At 39.6% G+C, this 20157-nt stretch overlaps 1 protein-coding gene across 1 annotated transcript in view; it reads right to left on the reverse strand.

The window, feature by feature from the left end:
• The window catches only part of IARS2 (isoleucyl-tRNA synthetase 2, mitochondrial), a 68549-nt gene that overhangs the window by 33975 nt on the left and 14417 nt on the right, over positions 1-20157 (reverse strand). The window contains exons 3-9 of the mRNA XM_067729719.1: positions 6749-6908; positions 4986-5134; positions 4853-4902; positions 4663-4772; positions 4485-4575; positions 3748-3863; positions 514-683 (exon numbers count right to left, since the gene is read on the reverse strand). Of these exons, the coding sequence (XP_067585820.1) occupies positions 514-683; positions 3748-3863; positions 4485-4575; positions 4663-4772; positions 4853-4902; positions 4986-5134; positions 6749-6908 (846 nt within the window). The remainder of the gene's footprint in view (positions 1-513; positions 684-3747; positions 3864-4484; positions 4576-4662; positions 4773-4852; positions 4903-4985; positions 5135-6748; positions 6909-20157) is intronic.

Here is a 20157-nt window from a genome sequence, read left to right on the forward strand (position 1 = left end):
TAATTACAAAAAGTAACAAAATATACTAAAAACCTCAATTTACAGATCTATGGCAGTGTACATACATTGTGACGACTTTGAGACTTGCCTTTAGCTAAATGGAAAAACTTGCTAAGTAACTGACGTGTGTAAAATAAATTTAGAGAAGACTGTTTAGTCTGAAAAAAATTTAAAAACCGGCTCTTTTCAACTATTTAGTAAAACCCACTTGCCATTTTTCAGGGATTGAAAGTAATTTGTCTATGTGACTTAATACTTGGAAAAAAAAAATGCCCCCATTTACTATGCATTCTTCAATTCTAACTCTGTGACAATTTTGTGCTAATTCTGGGAAATCGTTCTCAATTAGTATGAGTTAATAAGGCTTTGGAGGCTTATTGCACAGAAGCATTTCACAACTTAACTACGATGACAAAAATTATTGTTTATTATCAAAAGTAAAGACATTAGTTAGGGTTTATTGCTTTAATTCTTCAAAAGCAATAATTTAAAAGGAAAAAAGAGGAGCAGTACCATGGACAAGTTGTGTTGAGAAGCTACACTGTAATCTTCCATACCATGAGCTGGGGCTGTGTGAACCAACCCTGTTCCTTTTGTCATGGTCACATGACTGGCAGGTAAAAGAGGAGACACCCTCTCAGAAATGAAAGGATGAGCACAAGTACCATTTTCCAAGTCAACACCTGTGCGGAAAGAAAGCCACAATTAAGAATTATTTTAGGGTTTCCCTGGTGGCGCAGTGTTTGAGAGTCTGCCTGCCGATGCAGGGGACACGGGTTCGTGCCCCGGGCCGGGAAGATCCCACATGCCGCAGAGCGGCTGGGCCCGTGAGCCCATGGCCACTAAGCCTGCGCGTCCGGAGCCTGTGCTCCACAGCGGGAGAGGCCACAACAGTGAGAGGCCCCCATACAGCAAAAAAAAAAAAAAAAAAAAGAATTATTTTATATAGCAATTCTTCTACCTCTTTAAGATTAGCAATAGACATCAGCTGAAAAGAGCAGAATCTGGGATAAGACTGGGCTCAAATTCTGGCTTTCCCTTCTATTTGTTCTGTGACCTTCAGGAATCTATAAAATGTGAACAATTACGGTTCCTACCTCAGAGGTCTGCTGTGAACATAAACTGGGTTAATGCACGTTAAGCATTTTGGGTACTTATCACAATACTTGCCACACTGTAGATGCTTTAAAATATTAGCAATTATTATAAAAAATAGATAATCAAATGAATCCAAAATAACTTCTCTAATTTATGTGCAGTTATGTACCTTTTAGAATAGAGGACAAAAAATTCTAGATCAACAGGTCAATGACTAGTACGTTCTAATACTATCTCTGCGGGAACTCGTAGCTTTTCATGTTACCCTAAAAAGGTAAGAGATGATAAATAATACCTGACAGTTACTGGGCACCCACATGTACTAGACTCAACATAAATTCTTACCTCATCTTCATAATACTACAAAGCAGCTAACATTATCCCCAATTTACAAATCAGAAAACAAGAAAATATAGGCCACGAATGAGAAGTATATATATTCCTCTGAAACATGGTGGCTAAAAATGGCAATAATTAATTTTTCACAAAGTAATAATTTGAAACAATAATGCAGTCTAGAAAAATGACCTTTAAATTTAACCTTAATACTTTCAAAAACCCTTTGAGAAGCCACTCAACTTCTGTTAACAACATCTAACATGTCAAGGAAGTCTATTAATACCTTTTGCACTTAAAAAAGAGGTGGACTGTGGTTAATAATACTGTGCTGTATATTTGAAAGTTACTAAGGGATTAGATCTTAAAAGTGCTCATCACAACAAAAAAAATTTGCAACTATGTGTGACGATGGATGTTAACTAGACTTATGGTGATCATTTCACAATATATACAAATATTGAATCATTATTTTGAATGCCTGAAACTAATATAATGTTATATATCAATTACATATCAATTTTTTTAAAAAGAAGTGAGAGAGGTGTATGGAGTAAAGAATATACTGGAGCCTCTAAGTTACCTAATGCACCAACAAGGTCCAAAGGGTATTAAATATTAAACATTCTGGAGCTTCTTTCATGCCTTTGGCATTAAAAACCTTTTGATTTTTGTTAAGTTTGTTTAAACCTCTAACTGGTTTATATCTAAAGCAGTGCATTTTGAGGCCTTCCTTACTTTGCTAGACAATCTTTCCATTTTTGAGTGTCTACTCTTGTGATTTTTTTTTTCTTTTGTAAGAAACTCAAAGATATATCATCCCTAAGGATCAAAGGTAATTTTAAACTTCCCTAGATTTCCAGTTATATTTTTTTTAACATCTTTATTGGAGTACAATTGCTTTACAATGGTATGTTAGTTTCTGCTTTATAACAAAGTGAATCAGTTATACATATACATATGTTCTCATATCTCCTCCCTCTTGCGTCTCCCTCCCTCCCACCCTCCCTACCCCACCCCTCTAGGTGGTCACAAAGCACGGAGCTGATCTCCCTGTGCTATGCGGCTGCTTCCCACTAGCTATCTATTTTACGTTTGGTAGTGTATATATGTCCATGCCACTCTCTCACTTTGTCACAGCTTACCCTTCCCCCTCCCCATATCCTCAAGTCCATTCTCTAGTAGGTCTGTGTCTTTATTCCCGTCTTGCCCCTACGTTCTTCAGGACCTTTTTTTTTCCCCTGAGACTCCATATATATGTGTTAGCATATGGTATTTGTTTTTCTCTTTCTGACTTGCTTCACTCTGTATGACAGACTCTAGGTCCATCCATCTCATTACAAATAGGTCAATTTCGTTTCTTTTTATGGCTGAGTAATATTCCATTGTATATAGGTGCCACATCTTCTTTATCCATTCATCTGCTGATGTACACTTAGGTTGCTTCCATGTCCTGGCTATTGTACATAGAGCTGCAATGAACATTTTGGTACATGACTCTTTTTGAATTATGGTTTTCTCAGGGTATATGCCCAGTAGTGGGATTGCTGGGTCGTATAGTAGTTCTATTTTGTAGATTTTTAAGGAACCTCCATACTGTTCTCCATAGTGGCTGTATCAATTTACATCCCCACCAACAGTGCAAGAGGGTTCCCTTTTCTCCACACCCTCTCCAACATTTATTGTTTATAGATTTTTTTTGATGATGGCCATTCTGACTGGTATGAGATGATATCTCATTGTAGTTTTGATTTGCATTTCTCTAATGATTAATGATGTTGAGCATTCTTTCATCCATAGTTGTATTTCAAAATCAGCCACTACTTCAGAAGTCCCAAATTATAGCTTACTAAGGATCCTTTTGATAGAAATGCTATCTTGGAAATAACTTTCAGAATTTATTCAACTTCCTTATTAAAATCATATACCCCAAAATAAATGTATTTATTTCCTTCCTTGCTCCCTTCATCAAATCAGATAAAAGTAATTTTCAATAATTTAATTTTGAATAAAATTTTAGAGGGAAATTTGTACATTATATGTTGTACAAAGGGCATCTGTCTAATTTTCCACTGGATATTTGCCAAAAATGTTTTTTTAATCTATTGTGCCTTTGTCAATGTTCACATTTTCTATACTCCTATCATGTTCAATGCATATTCTCCTTCAGTTTAATTAATGTAAAATATATTCTAGAAAGGTAGAGGCCATATCTGTTTTGATTCACAATAAGAAATCTTCAGCAAGGTACTAAACTAAGATCAACCCAATATTTTGATGACTTTGATGGTCAGAATACCTGTAAATCCTTACCAGAAAATGTTGAAATAACCTCAAATGTTGTTTCCAAAGTAGAAGCAACAGATGTTACTTTATCTGCAGCTAAAACGTAAAAGTCTCCAGATTTGGAACACTTCACGACAGCATATCTAAAATAAAATTTTAGGAGTAAATTACTAATAATGAAAAAAGAAAAACCACAGATAACATTTTAAATGTTTTACATTATTTTAGAAAAACTAACTTTAAGATCAAAAAAGTACTATTTTCAAGGGACTTCATTCCTTACATTTCTGTTTTCTTTTCCAAAAAAGGTAGAAATAAGGTCTTAAGTAGAATCCTCTAAAGCTTAATAAAATCTATATGAACTGAAACTTATAATCTTTTTTTTTTTTTTTTTTTTTTTTTTTTTGTGGTACGCAGGCCTCTCGTTGTTGTGGCCTCTCCCGTTGCGGAGCACAGGCTCCGGACGCACAGGCTCAGCAGCCATGGCTCACGGGCCTAGCCGCTCCGCGGCATGTGGGATCTTCCTGGACCAGGGCACGAACCCGTGTCCCCTGCAACGGCAGGCGGACTCTCAACCACTGCGCCACCAAGGAAGCCCTATAATCTTTAACCTATATGAACTAAAGCTTAATAAAATCTATATGAACTAAGTTATAATTCACTAATTTTAAAAGGATAATAAGGATTAAATAAGATCAAAATAATGCTAAAAATAGAATTGATCCTATTTGTGAATAAAACAAAAATTGCAATAATATACCTACTTTGATTCTGGCATATAACAAACAGCCTGATTGGCTGGAATTGTCCAAGGCTGGGTGGTCCAGACTAAGAAACTAACAGGAGATGAACCATCTGTGAAAATAAAATTTCAAATATGCTAGCAAATCAAATGTTATAATTCCATAACTTTAATAAACTCAAGCAACAGATAAATCTTACCTATAAGAGATGCCAACTTAGGAGAAGGTTTCAAGAGAGGAAATTTTACATATACTGAGCAACTGACATGCTCTGGATTATATTCAAGTTCTGCTTCAGCCAATGCAGTCCTAAGGTTTAAAAATATTAAACATAAATATTTGGAACCCTCACAAAATTCTCCCCTTGAATACCAAAAAGACATAAATACCTTGATGAGGGAGACCAAAACACAGGTTTATAAGATCGATAAATCAAGCCCTATAAAAGACAAAGAAAAATGAAAGCTGGAATTCTGTAACACATATTTTAACATACTCAAAGAAAAAAAAAACTTTTATTACCTTATCATACATTTCATAGAAAATTCTCAACTGTCTGGCTTCATATCTTCCATCAAATGTATAGTAGCAATTATTCCAATCTGCCATTATTCCCCAACGAATAAATGCCGATTTCTGTTTCTCAATTGCTGCCTTAGCGAATGATCTAGCTAAAAACAATAAAGAAACAAAAAGCTTTTGAAAACAAATTAATTCAAATTCTTAAACGTGGTTTAGCATGTATCTCTCTAAATGCACGTACTGTACACAATTTAGACTATAAAAATTTTTAATAGGAAAATTATCTGAAAGTTAAAGTGTTCAGAAGATACCTACAACAAATTCTAAAATTAACTAAAATTTCAAAAGTTAAAATTTTGTTACCATCTCCTCTATTATTGAGAGATCATAAAATGGCCTTACTTTTAGAAAAAATAAACTGGAAAAGTTATTCTTCATATTTCTCAGTTTAAGAAAAGGTCAGAGAACAATTCTTATTTCATTATATATACACACAAACAAAATTAACCAGTACAACCAATAATACTCTTTCATAAGGAAGTATGAAATCTTCACAATCATATCCAATTATAAAATAGTTTAGGGACTTCCCTGGTGGCACAGTGGTTAAGAATCCCCCTGCCAATGCAGGGGACACAGGTTCGAGCCCTGTTCCAGGAAGATCCTACATGCCATGGAGCAACTAAGCCTGTGTGCCACAACTACTGAGCCTGTGCTCTAGAGCCCATAAGACACAACTACTGAGCCCGAGAGCCACAACTACTGAAGCCCATGTGCCTAGAGCCCGTGGCCTGCAACAAGAGAAGCTGCCACAATAAGAAACCCATGCACCACAACGAAGAGTAGCCCCCGCTCATCGCAACTAGAGAAAGCCCGCACACAGCAGTAAAGACCCAAAGCAGCCAAAAGTAAATAAATAAATAAACACTGAGGAGCCCTTAAAAAAAAAACAAAAACAGTTTAACATATAAGAACAGAAGGGGGACTTCCCTCGTGGCATAGTGGTTAAGAATCCGTCTGCCAATGCAGGGGACACGGGTTCGATCCCTGGTCCAGGAAGACCCCACATGCCGCAGAGCAACTAAGCCCGTGCGCCACAACCACTGAGCCTGCGCTCTAGAGCCCATGAGCCACAACTACTGACCCCTGTGTCACAACTACTGAAGCCTGTGCACCTAGAGCCCGTGCTCCACAACAAGAGAAGCCACCGCAATGAGAAAACCGCGCACAACGAAGAGAAGGCCTGGCTCGTCGCAACTAGCGAAAGCCTGTGTGTAGCAATGAAGACCCAATGCAGCCAAAAAAGTTAATTAATTAAAAAAAAAAGAAAAAGGATAGAAGAGTCCTCCCTGACACATTCTATGGAAGGAAAGGATCAAAAAAAGAGATCTTTCAAAACAATTTTTAATTTAAAATTTACTTTTGGTTTAGCACCTAAAATAGGTCAAGTCCTAGCCAAGAAAGTAAATAAAAACATTGACCAAAACCATAATTTCAACAAAATGTGAAGACTAAAGAACTGAAAAATGTACTTGGATGTGTTCACAAATCTTTCCTTCATTTCTGAACATAAGTTCTCATAAAAGTCAATTACACAAAATCTTAATTTTCTTTGACACAAAGTGGTTTCCAACAGATGTCATTATAAGCGAAAAACAATAGCAAAAACCAAAACACAACAGGTGTCTTTGATAAAGCCCTGACTTTTCCAAGGAAGCAGTGTTTACAAATACCATTTTAAAACAGAAATAGAGATTATTTACCTTTCTCTCTAATTTCCATAGCTGAAAGATTCTGAGCTTTTCCACCAAGTTCTGATAATACTTTTATTTCAATGGGTAAGCCATGACAATCCCAGCCTGGCACAAAATGTATTTTGGAACCTCTCATCATATGGTATCGGTTGGCTATATCTTTCAAAATCTGCAAAGATAAAACGATAATCATCATTCACACATAAAGCATGTGGCCTACAATTTATATTCTCTTCTTAATATCATTTTAAAACACTAAGAAAACCTAATTTTAATAAGATTTATATAGAATTATCTATTAAACCTACCAACTCCCTCAAGTTCTACATAAACACAAGAGTAACAAACAAATACCTGATTTTTAAAATGCCATTAACTCCCCCAGAAGGAAGTTGAATTATAAAAGATTCTAAAGTGAAAAACATTACATCCACATTTACTAATCTGTTTGTAAAGTTGGAGTATGCAAATATGCAAACCATACTACCTTTTTAAGAAATGATTTGAGGGCTTCCCTGGTGGCGCAGTGGTTAAGAATCCACCTGCCAATGCAGGGGACACGGGTTCGAGCCCTGGTCTGGGAAGATCCCACATGCCGCGGAGCAACTAAGCCTGTGTGCCACAACTACTGAAGCCCACGCGCCTAGAGCCCGTGCTCTACTACAAGAGAAGCCACTGCAATGAGAAGCCTGCACACTGCAACGCAGAGTAGACCCCACTCGCCACAACTAGAGAAAGCCCATGCACAGCAACGAAGACCCAACGCAGCCATAAATTAATTACTTAATTATTTTAAAAAAGAAATAATTCAAACTTTCTAAATATCAGAGTACAAATTTGCTTTACTCTTTTGAAAAAAATTATTAATGTGAATAATCCAATATTATGTATATTTAGTTAATAAATATCATAGAATCAATGCAGAATTTATAATGCACTCAGAGTATGAAATATCACGGTTAACTTTTGTTTTGTTTTTTTTGGCCACACCTCACGCAGCATGTGGAACTTCCCTGATCAGGGATCAAACCTGAACCCACTGCAGTGGAAGCATGCACGGAATCTTAACCACTGGACCACCAGGGAAGTCCATGGTTAACTCTGTTATTACTAAAACCCTAAATAAAACAATAGACCTCTTCACTTAGTATAGTTCTAGAACTGTTTCTCAGCTCATTTTAGATAGTAGGGGGCAGCAGAGTCTTTTAAAAAATATGTTACCACTAAGAAATGGGGGCGGGCTTCCCCGGTGGCGCAGTGGTTGAGAGTCCACCTGCCGACGCAGGGGACATGGGTTCGTGCTCCAGTCCAGGAAGATCCCATGTGCCGCAGAGTGGCTGGGCCTGTGAGCCATGGCCGCTGAGCCTGCGTGTCCGGAGCCTGTGCTCCGCAACAGGAGAGGCCACAGCAGTGAGAAGCCCACATACCACAAAAATAAATAAATAAGCAAACAAACAAACAAATAAATAAATAAAAATTAAAAATGGGGGCTCAGGGACTTCCCTGATGGTCCAGTGGTTAGGACTTCGCCATCAATTGCAGGGCGTGCAGGTTTGATCCCTGGTCTGGGAGCTAAGATCCCACATGCCTCTTGGCCAAAAAACCAAAACATAAAACAGAAGCAATATTGTAACAAATTCAATAAAAACTTTAAAATTGGTCCACATCAAAAAATAAAAATCTTAAAAAAATAAAAATAAAAAATGGGGGCTCAAAGACAAAGGACAGATTTGGCTCCAAGCTTAACTCCTTCTTCCCAAAACTGAACAGTGCAGTAGTCCAGAAAAATATTTCTTCCTTTCCATGTCTCTCAAAAGTAGAAAAGATAATACACATTCTTCCCACTCACCCCTTCTTCCACGTAAAAGTCTTTCAAACTTCTTACCAAAGGGCAGGGGGGCCTTGTGATCTGGGTGGTAGTCATACTGCATAAACATTCATCTACTGATATATACTTAAGATCTGTACACTTTATGTTATGTATATTACTTAAATCAATCAATATAAATAACATCCTTCCCACTTATCCCTATTCAAAGTTATTTTATTTATTTAATTATCTGTCCCTTTGTGAGAAAATATAAACTCCTGAAACCAGAGATTCCATCTGTCTTCTTCATCCACAAACTCCAAGCATTTAGAATGGTATGTGGAACTATTCTAAAGTGCTTACTGAATAAAGGAATGCATGCATATATGTTCTAGACTGTGATGTCTTATACAGTAGTCACTAGCCACCAGCAGCTAATGAGCATCAAAACTGACTAGTCTAAATTGAGATGTACTGTAAATATAAAACATATACCAGATTTCTAATACTTAATACCCCAAAAAAGAATGTGAAATATTTCCAACAAAATTTACAATGGCTATATGTTAAAATGATGGCTCAAATATGTTGAGCTAAACATAATATTAAGATTAATTTCATCTATTTCTTCTGAAATATTTTTATGTGGCTACTAAAAAATTTAACTTACCTATGTGGCTCACATTTGTAGCTTGCAACATTTCTACTTTACAGTGCTGCTATCCATCATGTTAACAGAAAGGCATCATTTAAGCTACTTTTAATTAACGAAAATTTTAATTTAATCATGAGCTAGTAATTAACAATGTCCTTAATAAGGAAAGACAGAAGCCTTTATTAGAAGCCTCTAGTAAAAGAAACAGCAGGGATGCAACAGGAATATGTTCCTAATTGCTCAGTATCAAACATTACCCTCCTCCTCGCCAAACAAGTTCCTCCATACTTTAAAAGCCATTTGTCTCTTTTGGTCATGACAGTCCTCTCTGCCCTCATTTCTCCTTTTGTTTTTCATTTTCCTATCACAATACTCGTGTATTCCTTTGTTTAACAGACAAATATTTGAATGCCTGCAATGTGCCAAGCACTGTCCTAGGAACCTAGAGTATGGCAGTAAACTGGATAAACAAGGTCCTTCTTCAGATGGAGGAAGACAGAAGATAAACATATTCACTCACTATGAAGTTAAAAGCATGGCAAAGGGTTTGAAAGAGGCATGTGGCTGGTGGTGGTGGCACTATTTTACAGGGACATCAGTAAGCCTGAAGAGATGACATCTGAACAGAGATATGAAGGAAATGAGGAAGGCAGCCATCTGAACATCCGGGATGTATCCCAAGCAGAGAAAAACAAGCAAAACTATACATGGCACTGTCTGAGGAAGAACAAGAACTGTTCCTCCTCTAGTTCCAAAGTGCCCATGGTCTTGGACAGAGCCTCCAACTAGGCACAGAAGAGACCGTTTTGTGGGGTGCCTCAGTTTTTCAGAGAATTACTCCTCGATCCTTAAGCCATGTGGAGCCTACTGCCCTCCATTCCAGCTCTAAGGGTGAACACATGATCCACTGCAGCCATCAACATATTTTATCCCCAAGTCCAAATTGATTACTTCGGGGATAGACTTGTGACCCCAAACAGGCCAAGTACTTGTGTAAGAACTGTTAGAAAAGAAAGGATGGACGAATGTAAGCCTGAAAATGTTGGGAAATGAGGGGTGGAGGTAAAGGTGAGGGTACAGACATCAAAAGGGGGAAAGGCTGCCTAAGAGTGAAAGTGAGAGAAAGCAACCCCTAATATTATCTGAGTCCCTGGGTGCAGCCATGCACGGAGCTAAAACTACCATTAAAACAGTCAATAAATTCCCTTTTTTGATTAATTCACATAGAGTTGGCTTTTCTATTCCTAGGAACCAAAAGAATCTGGAACAGTAGAGTTTTGTTTTGGACTTTTATTATAACATACAGTCTCACTGAGTGTATTAAAAACAAGAGACTAGGCTATCTTTCTCAAATTAATTTAAAGTGTCTTCACTTAACATATGCAGCAGGAAGTTCCAGAAGAAGGATGGAAAAGTCAGCCTTAAATAATTTAAAATAGAAGAAATGACTTAAAAGCAACAACTTTAAAGCAAAGATAATACCTATTCAAGCTTCTGTGTGGTAAATAACAATATATTAGACTAAAGATTAGTCCAGACACCTGTTTTGTCTTATTGATCTGAACCACAACCAGATAATACTGCAGGATACTCCTAATGGATAGAGCAATTCAGTCCTCAGTCTTCCCCTAAATTTTCTTGACTATTTAAACTCATTAACTTTCCAGATTTACTTTTTATCCATTAAGAACATTTAAAAATTTTTTCTGTAAGTGACAGCCTTCCTTTGCCAGAGAGGTATCAGTGAAAACTAGCTAAAACAGAAAGTTCTAAATAAGATGCCAAATCTCACAATACAGAAAATGCCAAGGTTTCAACAAAAATTCACTCATACCCAAAACCAGGAAGATCTGAAACTGAATAAAAAAAGACAGTCACTAGATAACCAAGACTGAGACGAGAATAACCTGAAAATGACTTTAAAGTAACCATGATAAAAATGCTTAAATGACCAACTGTGAACATACTTGAAAAACATGAAAAAAGAGAAAGCCTCAGCAAAGAGTCAGTAGATATCCAAGAAAAAGTAAATGGAAAACGTTTTTTCTTATATTTGATAGCTCAATTTTACTGAGCTATCAAATGCAAATTTTAAAAGAGAAAATAAGTGAAATAAAAAGTTCTGTAGGGCTTTCCTGGTGGCGCAGGTGGTTGAGAGTCCGCCTGCCGATGCAGGGGACAAGGGTTCATGCCCCGGTCCGGGGGGATCCCACATGCCGCGAAGCGGCTGGGGCCGTGAGCCATGGCCGCTGAGCCTGCGCGTCCGGAGCCTGTGCTCCGCAACAGGAGAGGCAACAACAGTGAGAGGCCCGCGTATCGCAGAAAGAAAGAAAAAAAAAGTTCTGTAGTTGGGCTCAACTACGGAATGGAGGGGAAAAAGGGAAGAACCACTAACCTTGAAGTCAGAACAATAAACGACCCAATCTAAAAAGAAGAGAGAAAAAGGACAGAAAAAAAATATCATGCAGCTGTGGGACTATAACAAAGATTTAACTTTGGTGCCACTGCTGCCCTGAAAGGAGACTTTTTCAGAGCTGAAAAAGGTACACAAAAAAATAATGGCTGAAATCTCCCCAAACTGCCATGAGACATAAACCTATAAATTCAAGAAGCTTAACAAAATCCAGAGGAAAAATCCAAAGAAATCCATGTCAAGACACATAATCATTAAATTTTTGAAAATAAAAATGTCTTGAAAGCAGCTGGAGAAAAATGACATGTTGTTTATTAGGGGAAAAATAATTTAAAAGACAGCAAAGTTTTCATTAAAAAACATGGACGCCAGAAAGAAGTGGAACAATATTTTTCAAGTGCTAAGAAAAAACTAACAATCCAGAATGCTATATACACTGAAAGTATACTTCAAGAATGGAAAGAAATCAAGACACTATCAGATGAAGGAAAACTAAAAGGATATGTGACCAGCAGACCTACCCTAAGGAATGGCTAAAAAAAACTGTCTAAACAGAAAAAAAAACAATAAAGCAGAGATGCTGAAACATCAAGAAGGAAGAAAATGTATGGTAAACAAAAATATGGGTAAATATAATAAACGTTCCATTTCCTCAAGTCATCTAAATTATGTTTCACAGTTGAAAAGATAACTGTCAAACACTGTCTTATATGGACCAAAATACATGCAGAGGAAATATGTAAACCAAGCTAAAAGCAAGGGAAGGAAAAAAGATATAAAGGGACAACATGCTTCTAAATAATCCATGGATCAAAGAACTCTCAAAGGAAATTTTAAAAATACGATAAGATGGGGCTTCCCTGGTGGTGCAGTGGTTGAGGGTCTGCCTGCCGATGCAGAGGACATGGGTTCATGCCCCAGTCCGGGAAGATCCCACATGACGCGGAGCGGCTAGGCCCGTGAGCCATGGCTGCTGAGCCTGCGCGTCCGGAGCCTGTGCTCCGCAACAGGAGAGGCCACAACAGTGAGAGGCCTGCGTATCGCAAAAAAAAAAAAAAAAAAAAAAAACGATGAGATGAATAAAAATGGAAATTCAACATGACAAAATTTGTGGGACACAAGCTACAGGGGTGATGACACAGAAATTTATAGCAATAAAATACATACATTAGAAAAGAATAAAAGTCTGATCAATAATATAAAGTCTTATCTCAAAAACTAGAAAAAGAAAAACAAATGAGCCCAATGCAGGCAGAAGCAACGAAACAATAAAAAAAACCAGAAATTGATGAAATTAAGAACAGAAAAATAAAAGAAAATTCAATGCAACAGAATTTGACTTCAGGCATGACAGTGTAAAAAAGCTACATGGATGGGATTGCCAGGAAAACTGGTGAAAATAATTTAAAACCCTAATCATTTAAAGCTTCTGGAGGGACTTCCCTGGTGGCGCAGTGGTTAAGAATCCCCCTGCCAATGCAGGGGACACAGGTTCAAGCCCTGGTCCGGGAAGATCCCACATGTCACGGAGCAACTAAGTCCGTGCGCCACAACTACTGAGCCTGCACTGTACAGCCCGTGAGCCACAACTACTGAATCCCACGCACCTGCAGCCCGTGCTCTGCAACAAGAAAAGCCACAGCAACGAGAAGCCCGTGCACCCCAACAAAGAGTAGCCCCCACTCGCTGCAACCAAGACCCAACACCCAGCCATAAGTAAGTAAATAAATAAATTTATATTTAAAAATAAATAAAGCTTCTGGAAATGGTCCTAAGGGCATACAGCAAAGGAAGAAATATCTAAACAAGAAAAATGCCATGAAAGTTTGGCAAGAAAAATGAGAACCAAGACCACTCCCTCCCTCCAGCCTGCCAGCTCTGTGAGGCCGACTCCACTCCAGACCGTGCAGCCAAGGACACAGGGATCCTGGGGAGAGCAGGGGGTCGGCATTTATGATCCTGTCCACCTACCTGTTGCTGAGGCTACAAGGTCGAGATTCTCTACTTCTAAGACCCCACTCATGGAACAGAAACTTTACCGTGTGTGAGAGTCTGCTGGGAATACTGGAGCTCTAATCACCCTTGTTTGGGCTCATGAAATGGTGGTTCCACACCCGGAAAGGCAGTTCAAGAAGATCTCAGGCTAGTGACCCTCCCCATGGGTGCTCAGCTCCAAAAGTCGGGGTGTCTCTCACACAGAAGTGTAGTTTCCCCCACTCCCAGTTCCAGAGCCCTGCCTGGCAGGTTCTGCCCGGGGGAAGGAGAAGCGGGCAGTAAAACAAATAGCTCTTACTCTCCTCCCAGCAACAGAGCAAGGAGAGGTTCAGGCCTAAGAGGGCTCTGAACAAGAGTAGAGGCTGTGGTGAAAGGTAATTGGGAAAAGGTTCATAGATTCAAGATGACAGAGCTAAACTCTAGGCCAGCTCATTTGCAGGAGAGAAGATGGCTGGGAGGAGTCCTCCTGAGATCAGAACAAGAATCAAAGACTGACCTCAGGAACCAATACTTCAAAGGACCCCAAATTTGATTGAATTAGTCTACAAAACAGTTTATGCCCAAGGGCACTGTTGAAAACAACAGAGCCAAGAGCTGGAAAATTTCAGAACAAAACAGATGGGTGTTGGCAGGGAAAGAGGATGGGAGCTCTGCCCAAACCACTATCCTCTGAGGGTGACTGAGCATACCCAAAGCTGCTCCTCCCTGGGAAACAACATCAGAGGCTTAACACTAGAGAAACACGGGACAGGGTGGGACCAGACCTCATGAAAATAACCCTGCCAGTCACCAAACATATAAACAAGCAAATTACAATGAAAAGCCAGGGCAGGAAGCAGGCGGTGGCAGAAAGACCAATATACAGACTTATTATATTACTAGAATGCCTAATTTCCAAGAACAAAAAAAATTACAAGACATACAAAGAAACACAAAAGTATGGCATATAAACTGAAAAAAAAAGCAGGCAACATCAACTACCTATGAGGGCAACCAAATGTCAGGTTAACAGAAAAAGAATTCAAGACTGCCATTATAAACATGTATAAAGGGGAATTCCCTGGCAGTTCAGTGGTTAGGACTCGGCACTTTCACTGCTGTGGGCCTAGCTTCGATCCCTGGTTGGGGAACTAAGATCTCACAAGCCACTTGGCATGGCCAAAAAAAAAAAACAATGTGTAAAGAACTTAAAAGGAAACTAGGATTAAAGAGATAAAGGGAGGAATGATAATGATATCATATCAATAGAAAATATCAATAAAGAGACAGAAATTGCTATTTTTGTCAAAAAGACCAAAAGGGGAATTCCGGAGTTGAAAATAATAGCTGAAACAAAGAATTCCCTAGAGGGGCTCAACAGTATATATGAACTGGCAAAAGAAATAACTAGTGAATGTGAATACAGAGCAACAGAGATTACATAAAACAAAGAAAAAACAGAAAAAAGAACAGAAAAAAATGATCAGAGCCTCACAGAAATGTGGAACATGCATATTCAGTATACGAACATAATGGAAGGAATGGGAGTTTCAGAAGAAAGGAAAGGAGCTTAAAAATATACAAAAAAAAAGGGGACCTTCAAGATGGCGGAGGAGTAAGACGTGGAGATGACCTTCTTCCCCACAAATACATCACAAATACATCTACACGTGGAACAACTCCTACAGAACAGCTACTGAACGATGGCAGAAGACCTCAGACTTCCCAAAAGGCAAGAAACTCCCCTCGTACCTGGGTAGGGAAAAAGAAAAAAGAATAAACACAGACAAAAGAATAGGGACGGGACCTGCACCTCCGGGAGGGAGCTGAGACGGACGAAAGTTTCCACACACTAGGAAGCCCCTTCACTGGCGGAGACTGGGGTGGGAGGGGGGGGTGACAGGGGCGGGGAGAGGGGAAGCTTCGGAGCCGCGGAGGAGAGCGCAGCATCAGGGGCGCGGAGGACAAAGCGGAGAGATTCCCGCACAGAGGATCGGTGCCGACCAGCACTCACCAGCCCGAGAGGCTTGTCTGCTCACCCGCCGGGGACGGCGGGGCTGGGAGCTGAGGCTCGGGCTTCTGTCGGAGCGCAGGGAGAGGACTGGGGTTGGCGGCGTGAACACAGCCTGCAGGGGGTTAGTGCACCACGGCTAGCCGGGAGGGAGTCCGAGAAAAGTCTGGAGCTGCCAAAGAGACTTTTTCTTGCCTCTTTGCTTCCTGGTGCGCTAGGAGAGGGGATTAAGAGCCCTGCTTAAAGGAGCTCCAGAGACAGGCGCAAGCCGCAGCTATCAGCGGGGACCCCAGAGGCGGGCATGAGACGCTAAGGCTGCTGCCGCCGCCACCAAGAAGACTGTCTGCAAGCACAGGTCACTATCCACACCGCCCCTCCCGGGAGCCTGTGCAGCCCGCCACTGCCAGGGTCCCGTGATCCTGGGACAACTTCCCCGGGAGAACGCACAGCGCGCCTCAGGCTGGTGCAACGTCACGTTGGCCTCTGCTGCGCAGGCTCGCCCGGAATTCCATACCCCTCCCTCCCCCCGACCTGAGTGAGCCAGAGCCCCCGAATCAGCGGCTCCTTTAACCCTGTCCTGTATGAGCGAAGAACAGACGCCCTCAGGAGACCTACACGAAGAGGCGGGGCCGGTCCAAAGCTGAACCTCAGGAGCTGTGCAAACAAAGAAGAGAAAGGGAAATCTCTCCCAGCAGCCTCAGGAGCAGCAGATTAAAGCTCCACAGTCAACTTGATATACCTACCCTGCATCTCTGGAATACCTGAATAGACAACGAATCATCCCAAAATTGAGGCGGTGGACTTTGGGAGCAACTGTAGACCTGGGGTTTGCTTTCTGCATTTAATTTGTTTCTGGTTTTATGTTTATCTTAGTTTAGTATTTAGAGATTATTAACATTGGTAGATTTGTTTACTAATTTGGCTGCTCTCTTCCTTTTTACACATACACACACACACATATATACATACATATTTTTTTCCCCTTTTTCTGAGTGTGTATGTGTATGCTTCTTTGTGTGATTTGCTGTATAGCTCTGCTTTTACCATCTGTCCCAGGGTTCTACCCGTCCATCTTTTTTTGGTTTTTTTTAGTATAGTTTTCAGCACTTCTTATCATTCGTGGACTGTTTTTTTTTTTTGGTTTGGTTGCTCTCTTCTTTCTTACTTTCTGTTTTTTTATTATTATTACTTTCCTATATATTTTTATTTTATTTTATTTTATTTTATTTTGCGGTACGCGGGCCTCTCATTGCTGTGGCCTCTCCCATTGCGGAGCACAGGCTCCGGACGCGCAGGCTCAGTGGCCATGGCTCACGCGCCCAGCCGTTCTGCGGCATGTGGGATCCTCCCAGACCGGGGTACGAACCCGCGTCCCCTGCATCAGCAGGCGGACTCTCAACCACTGTGCCACCAGGGAAGCCCTATTTTTATTTTTAATAATGTATTTTTTTTTACTTTTTATTTTAATAACTTTTTCTTTTCTTTCTTTCTCTCTCCCTCCTTCCCCTCTTCCCCCTCCCTCCCTCTGTCTGTCTGTCTCTCCCTCTCTCTTTCTTTACTCCCTTTTCTTCTGAGCTGTGTGGCTGACAAGGTCTTGGTGCTCCGGCCAGGTGTCAGGCCTGAGCATCTGAGGTGGGAGAGCTGAGTTCAGGACATTGGTCCACCAGAGATCTCCAAGCCTCACGTAATATCAAGCAGTGAAAGCTCTCCCAGAGACCTCCATCTCAACGCTAAGACCCAGCTCCACTCAACGACCAGCAAGCTACAGTGCTGGACACCCTATGCCAAGCAACTAGCAAGACAAAAACACAACCCCACCCATTAGCAGAGAGGCTGACTAAAATTATAATAAGGTGACAGACACCCGAAAACACACCACCGGAAGCGGTCCTGCCGACCAGAAAGACAAGATCCAGCCTCATCCACCAGAACACAGGCACTAGTCCCCTCCACCAGGAAGCCTACACAACCCACTGACCCAACCTTACCCACTGGGGGCAGACACCAAAAATAACAGGAATTATGAACCTGCAGCCTGCAAAAAGGAGACCCCAAACACAGTAAGTTAAGTAAAATGAGAAGACAAATACACAGCGGATGAAGGAGCAAGATAAAAACCCACCAGACCAAACAAATGAAGGGGAAATAGGCAGCCTACCTGAAAAAGAATTCAGAGTAATGACAGTAAAGATGATCCAAAATCCCGGAAATAGAATGGAGAAAATACAAGAAACGTTTAACAAGGACCTAGACGAACTAAAGAGCAAACAAACATTGATGAAAAACAATAAATGAAATTATAAATTCTCTAGAACGAATCAATAGCAGAATAACTCAGGCAGAAGAAAGGATAAGTGACCTGGAAGATAAAATAGTGGAAATAACGACCACAGAGCAGAATAAAGAAAAAAGAATGAAAAGAGTTGAGGACAGTCTCAGAGACCTCTGGGACAACATTAAACGCAACAGCATTCAAATTATAGGGGTCCCAGAAGAAGAGGAGAAAAAGAAAGGGACTGAGAAAATATTTGAAGAGATTATAGTTGAAAACTTCCCTAACACGGGAAAGGAAATAGTCAATCAAGTCCAGGAAGTGCAGACAGTCCCATACAGGATAAATCCAAGGAGAAACATGCCAGGACACATATTACTCAAACTATCAAAAATTAAATACAAAGAAAAAATATTAAAAGCAGCAAGGGAAAAGCAACAAATAATATACAAGGGAATCCCCATAAGGTTAACAGCTGATCTGTCAGCAGAAACTCTACAAGCCAGAAGGGAGTGGCGGGACATATTTAAAGTGATGAAAGGGGAAAACCTACAAGCAAGATTACTCTACCCAGCAAGGATCTCATTCAGATTCTATGGAGAAATTAAAAGCTTTACAGACAAGCAAAAGCTAAGAGAATTCAGCACCACCTAGCTTTACAACAAATGCTAAAGGAACTTCTCTAGGCAGGAAACACAAGAGAAGGAAAAGACCTACAATAACAAACCCAAAACAATTAAGAAAATGGTAATAGGAAAATACATATCGTTAACTACCTTAAAGGTAAGTGGATTAAATGCTCCAACCAAAGACATACTCTGGCTGAATGGATACAAAAACAAGAGCTATATAATTGCTGTCTACAAGAGAGCCACTTCAAACCTAGGGACACATACAGACTGAAAGTGAGGGGATGGAAAAAGATATTCTATGCAAATGGAAATCAAAAGAAAGCTGGAGTAGCAATTCTCAATTCAGACAAAACAAACTTTAAAATAAAAACTATTACAAGAGACAAAGAAGGACAATACGTAATGATCAAGGGATCAATCCAACAAGAAGATATAACAATTGTAAATATTTATTCACTTAACACAGGAGCACCTCAGTACATAAGGCAAATGCTAACAGCCACAAAAGGGGAAATTGACAGTAACACAACAATAGTAGGGAACTTTAACACCCCACTTTCACCAATGGACAGACTAACCGAAATGAAAATAAATAAAACACAAGCTTTAAATGATACACTAAACAAGATGGACTTAATTGGTATTTAAAAGACATTGCATCCAAAAACAACAGAATACACTTTCTTCTCAAGTGCTCATGGAACATTCTCCAGGATAGATCATATTTTCGGTCACAAATCAAGTCTTGGTAAATTTAAGAAAACTGAAATCATATCAAGTATCTTTTCCAGCCACAACGCTATGAGACTAGATATCAATTACAGGAAAAAGTCTCTAAAAAACAACAAACACACGGAGGTTAAACAATACACTACTAAATAACCAGAACACTGAAGAAATCAAAGAGAAAATCAAAAAATACCCAGAAACAAATGACAGTGAAAACATGATGACCCAAAACCTATGGGATGCAGCAAAAGCAGTTCTAAGAGGGAAGTTTATAGCAATACAATCCTACCTCAAGAAACAAGAAAAATCTCAAATAAACCACCTAAACTTACACCTAAAGCAAGCAGAGAAAGAACAAAAAAACCCCCAAAGTTAGCAGAAGGAAAGGAACCATAAAGTTCAGATCAGAAATAAATTATAAAAGAAATGAAGGAAACAATAGCAAATATAAATAAAACTAAAAGCTGATTCTTTGAGAATATAAACATAATTGATAAACTATTAGCCAGACTCACCAAGAAAAAAAGAGAGAAGGCTCAAATCAACAGAATTATAAATGAAGAGCGAGCAGTAACAACTGACACTGCAGAAATTCAAAGGATCATGAGAGATTACTACTAGCAACTATATGCCAATAAAATGGACAACCTGGAAGAAATGGACAAATTCCTACAAAAGGAAAACCTTCCAAGACTAAACCAGGAAAAATAGAAAATATAAACAGATCAATCACAAGCACTGAAATTAAAACTGTGAAGAAAAATCTTCCAACAAACAAAATCCCAGGACCAGGTGGCTTCACAGGTAAATTCTATCAAACATTTAGAGAAGAGCTAATACCTATCCTTCTCAAACTCTTCCAAATTATAGCAGAGGGAGGAACACTCCCAAACTCATTCTACGAGGCCACCATCACCCTGAT

This window comes from Pseudorca crassidens, chromosome 2 (assembly GCF_039906515.1).
Source record: "Pseudorca crassidens isolate mPseCra1 chromosome 2, mPseCra1.hap1, whole genome shotgun sequence".
In the NCBI taxonomy this organism is placed as follows: domain Eukaryota; kingdom Metazoa; phylum Chordata; class Mammalia; order Artiodactyla; family Delphinidae; genus Pseudorca; species Pseudorca crassidens.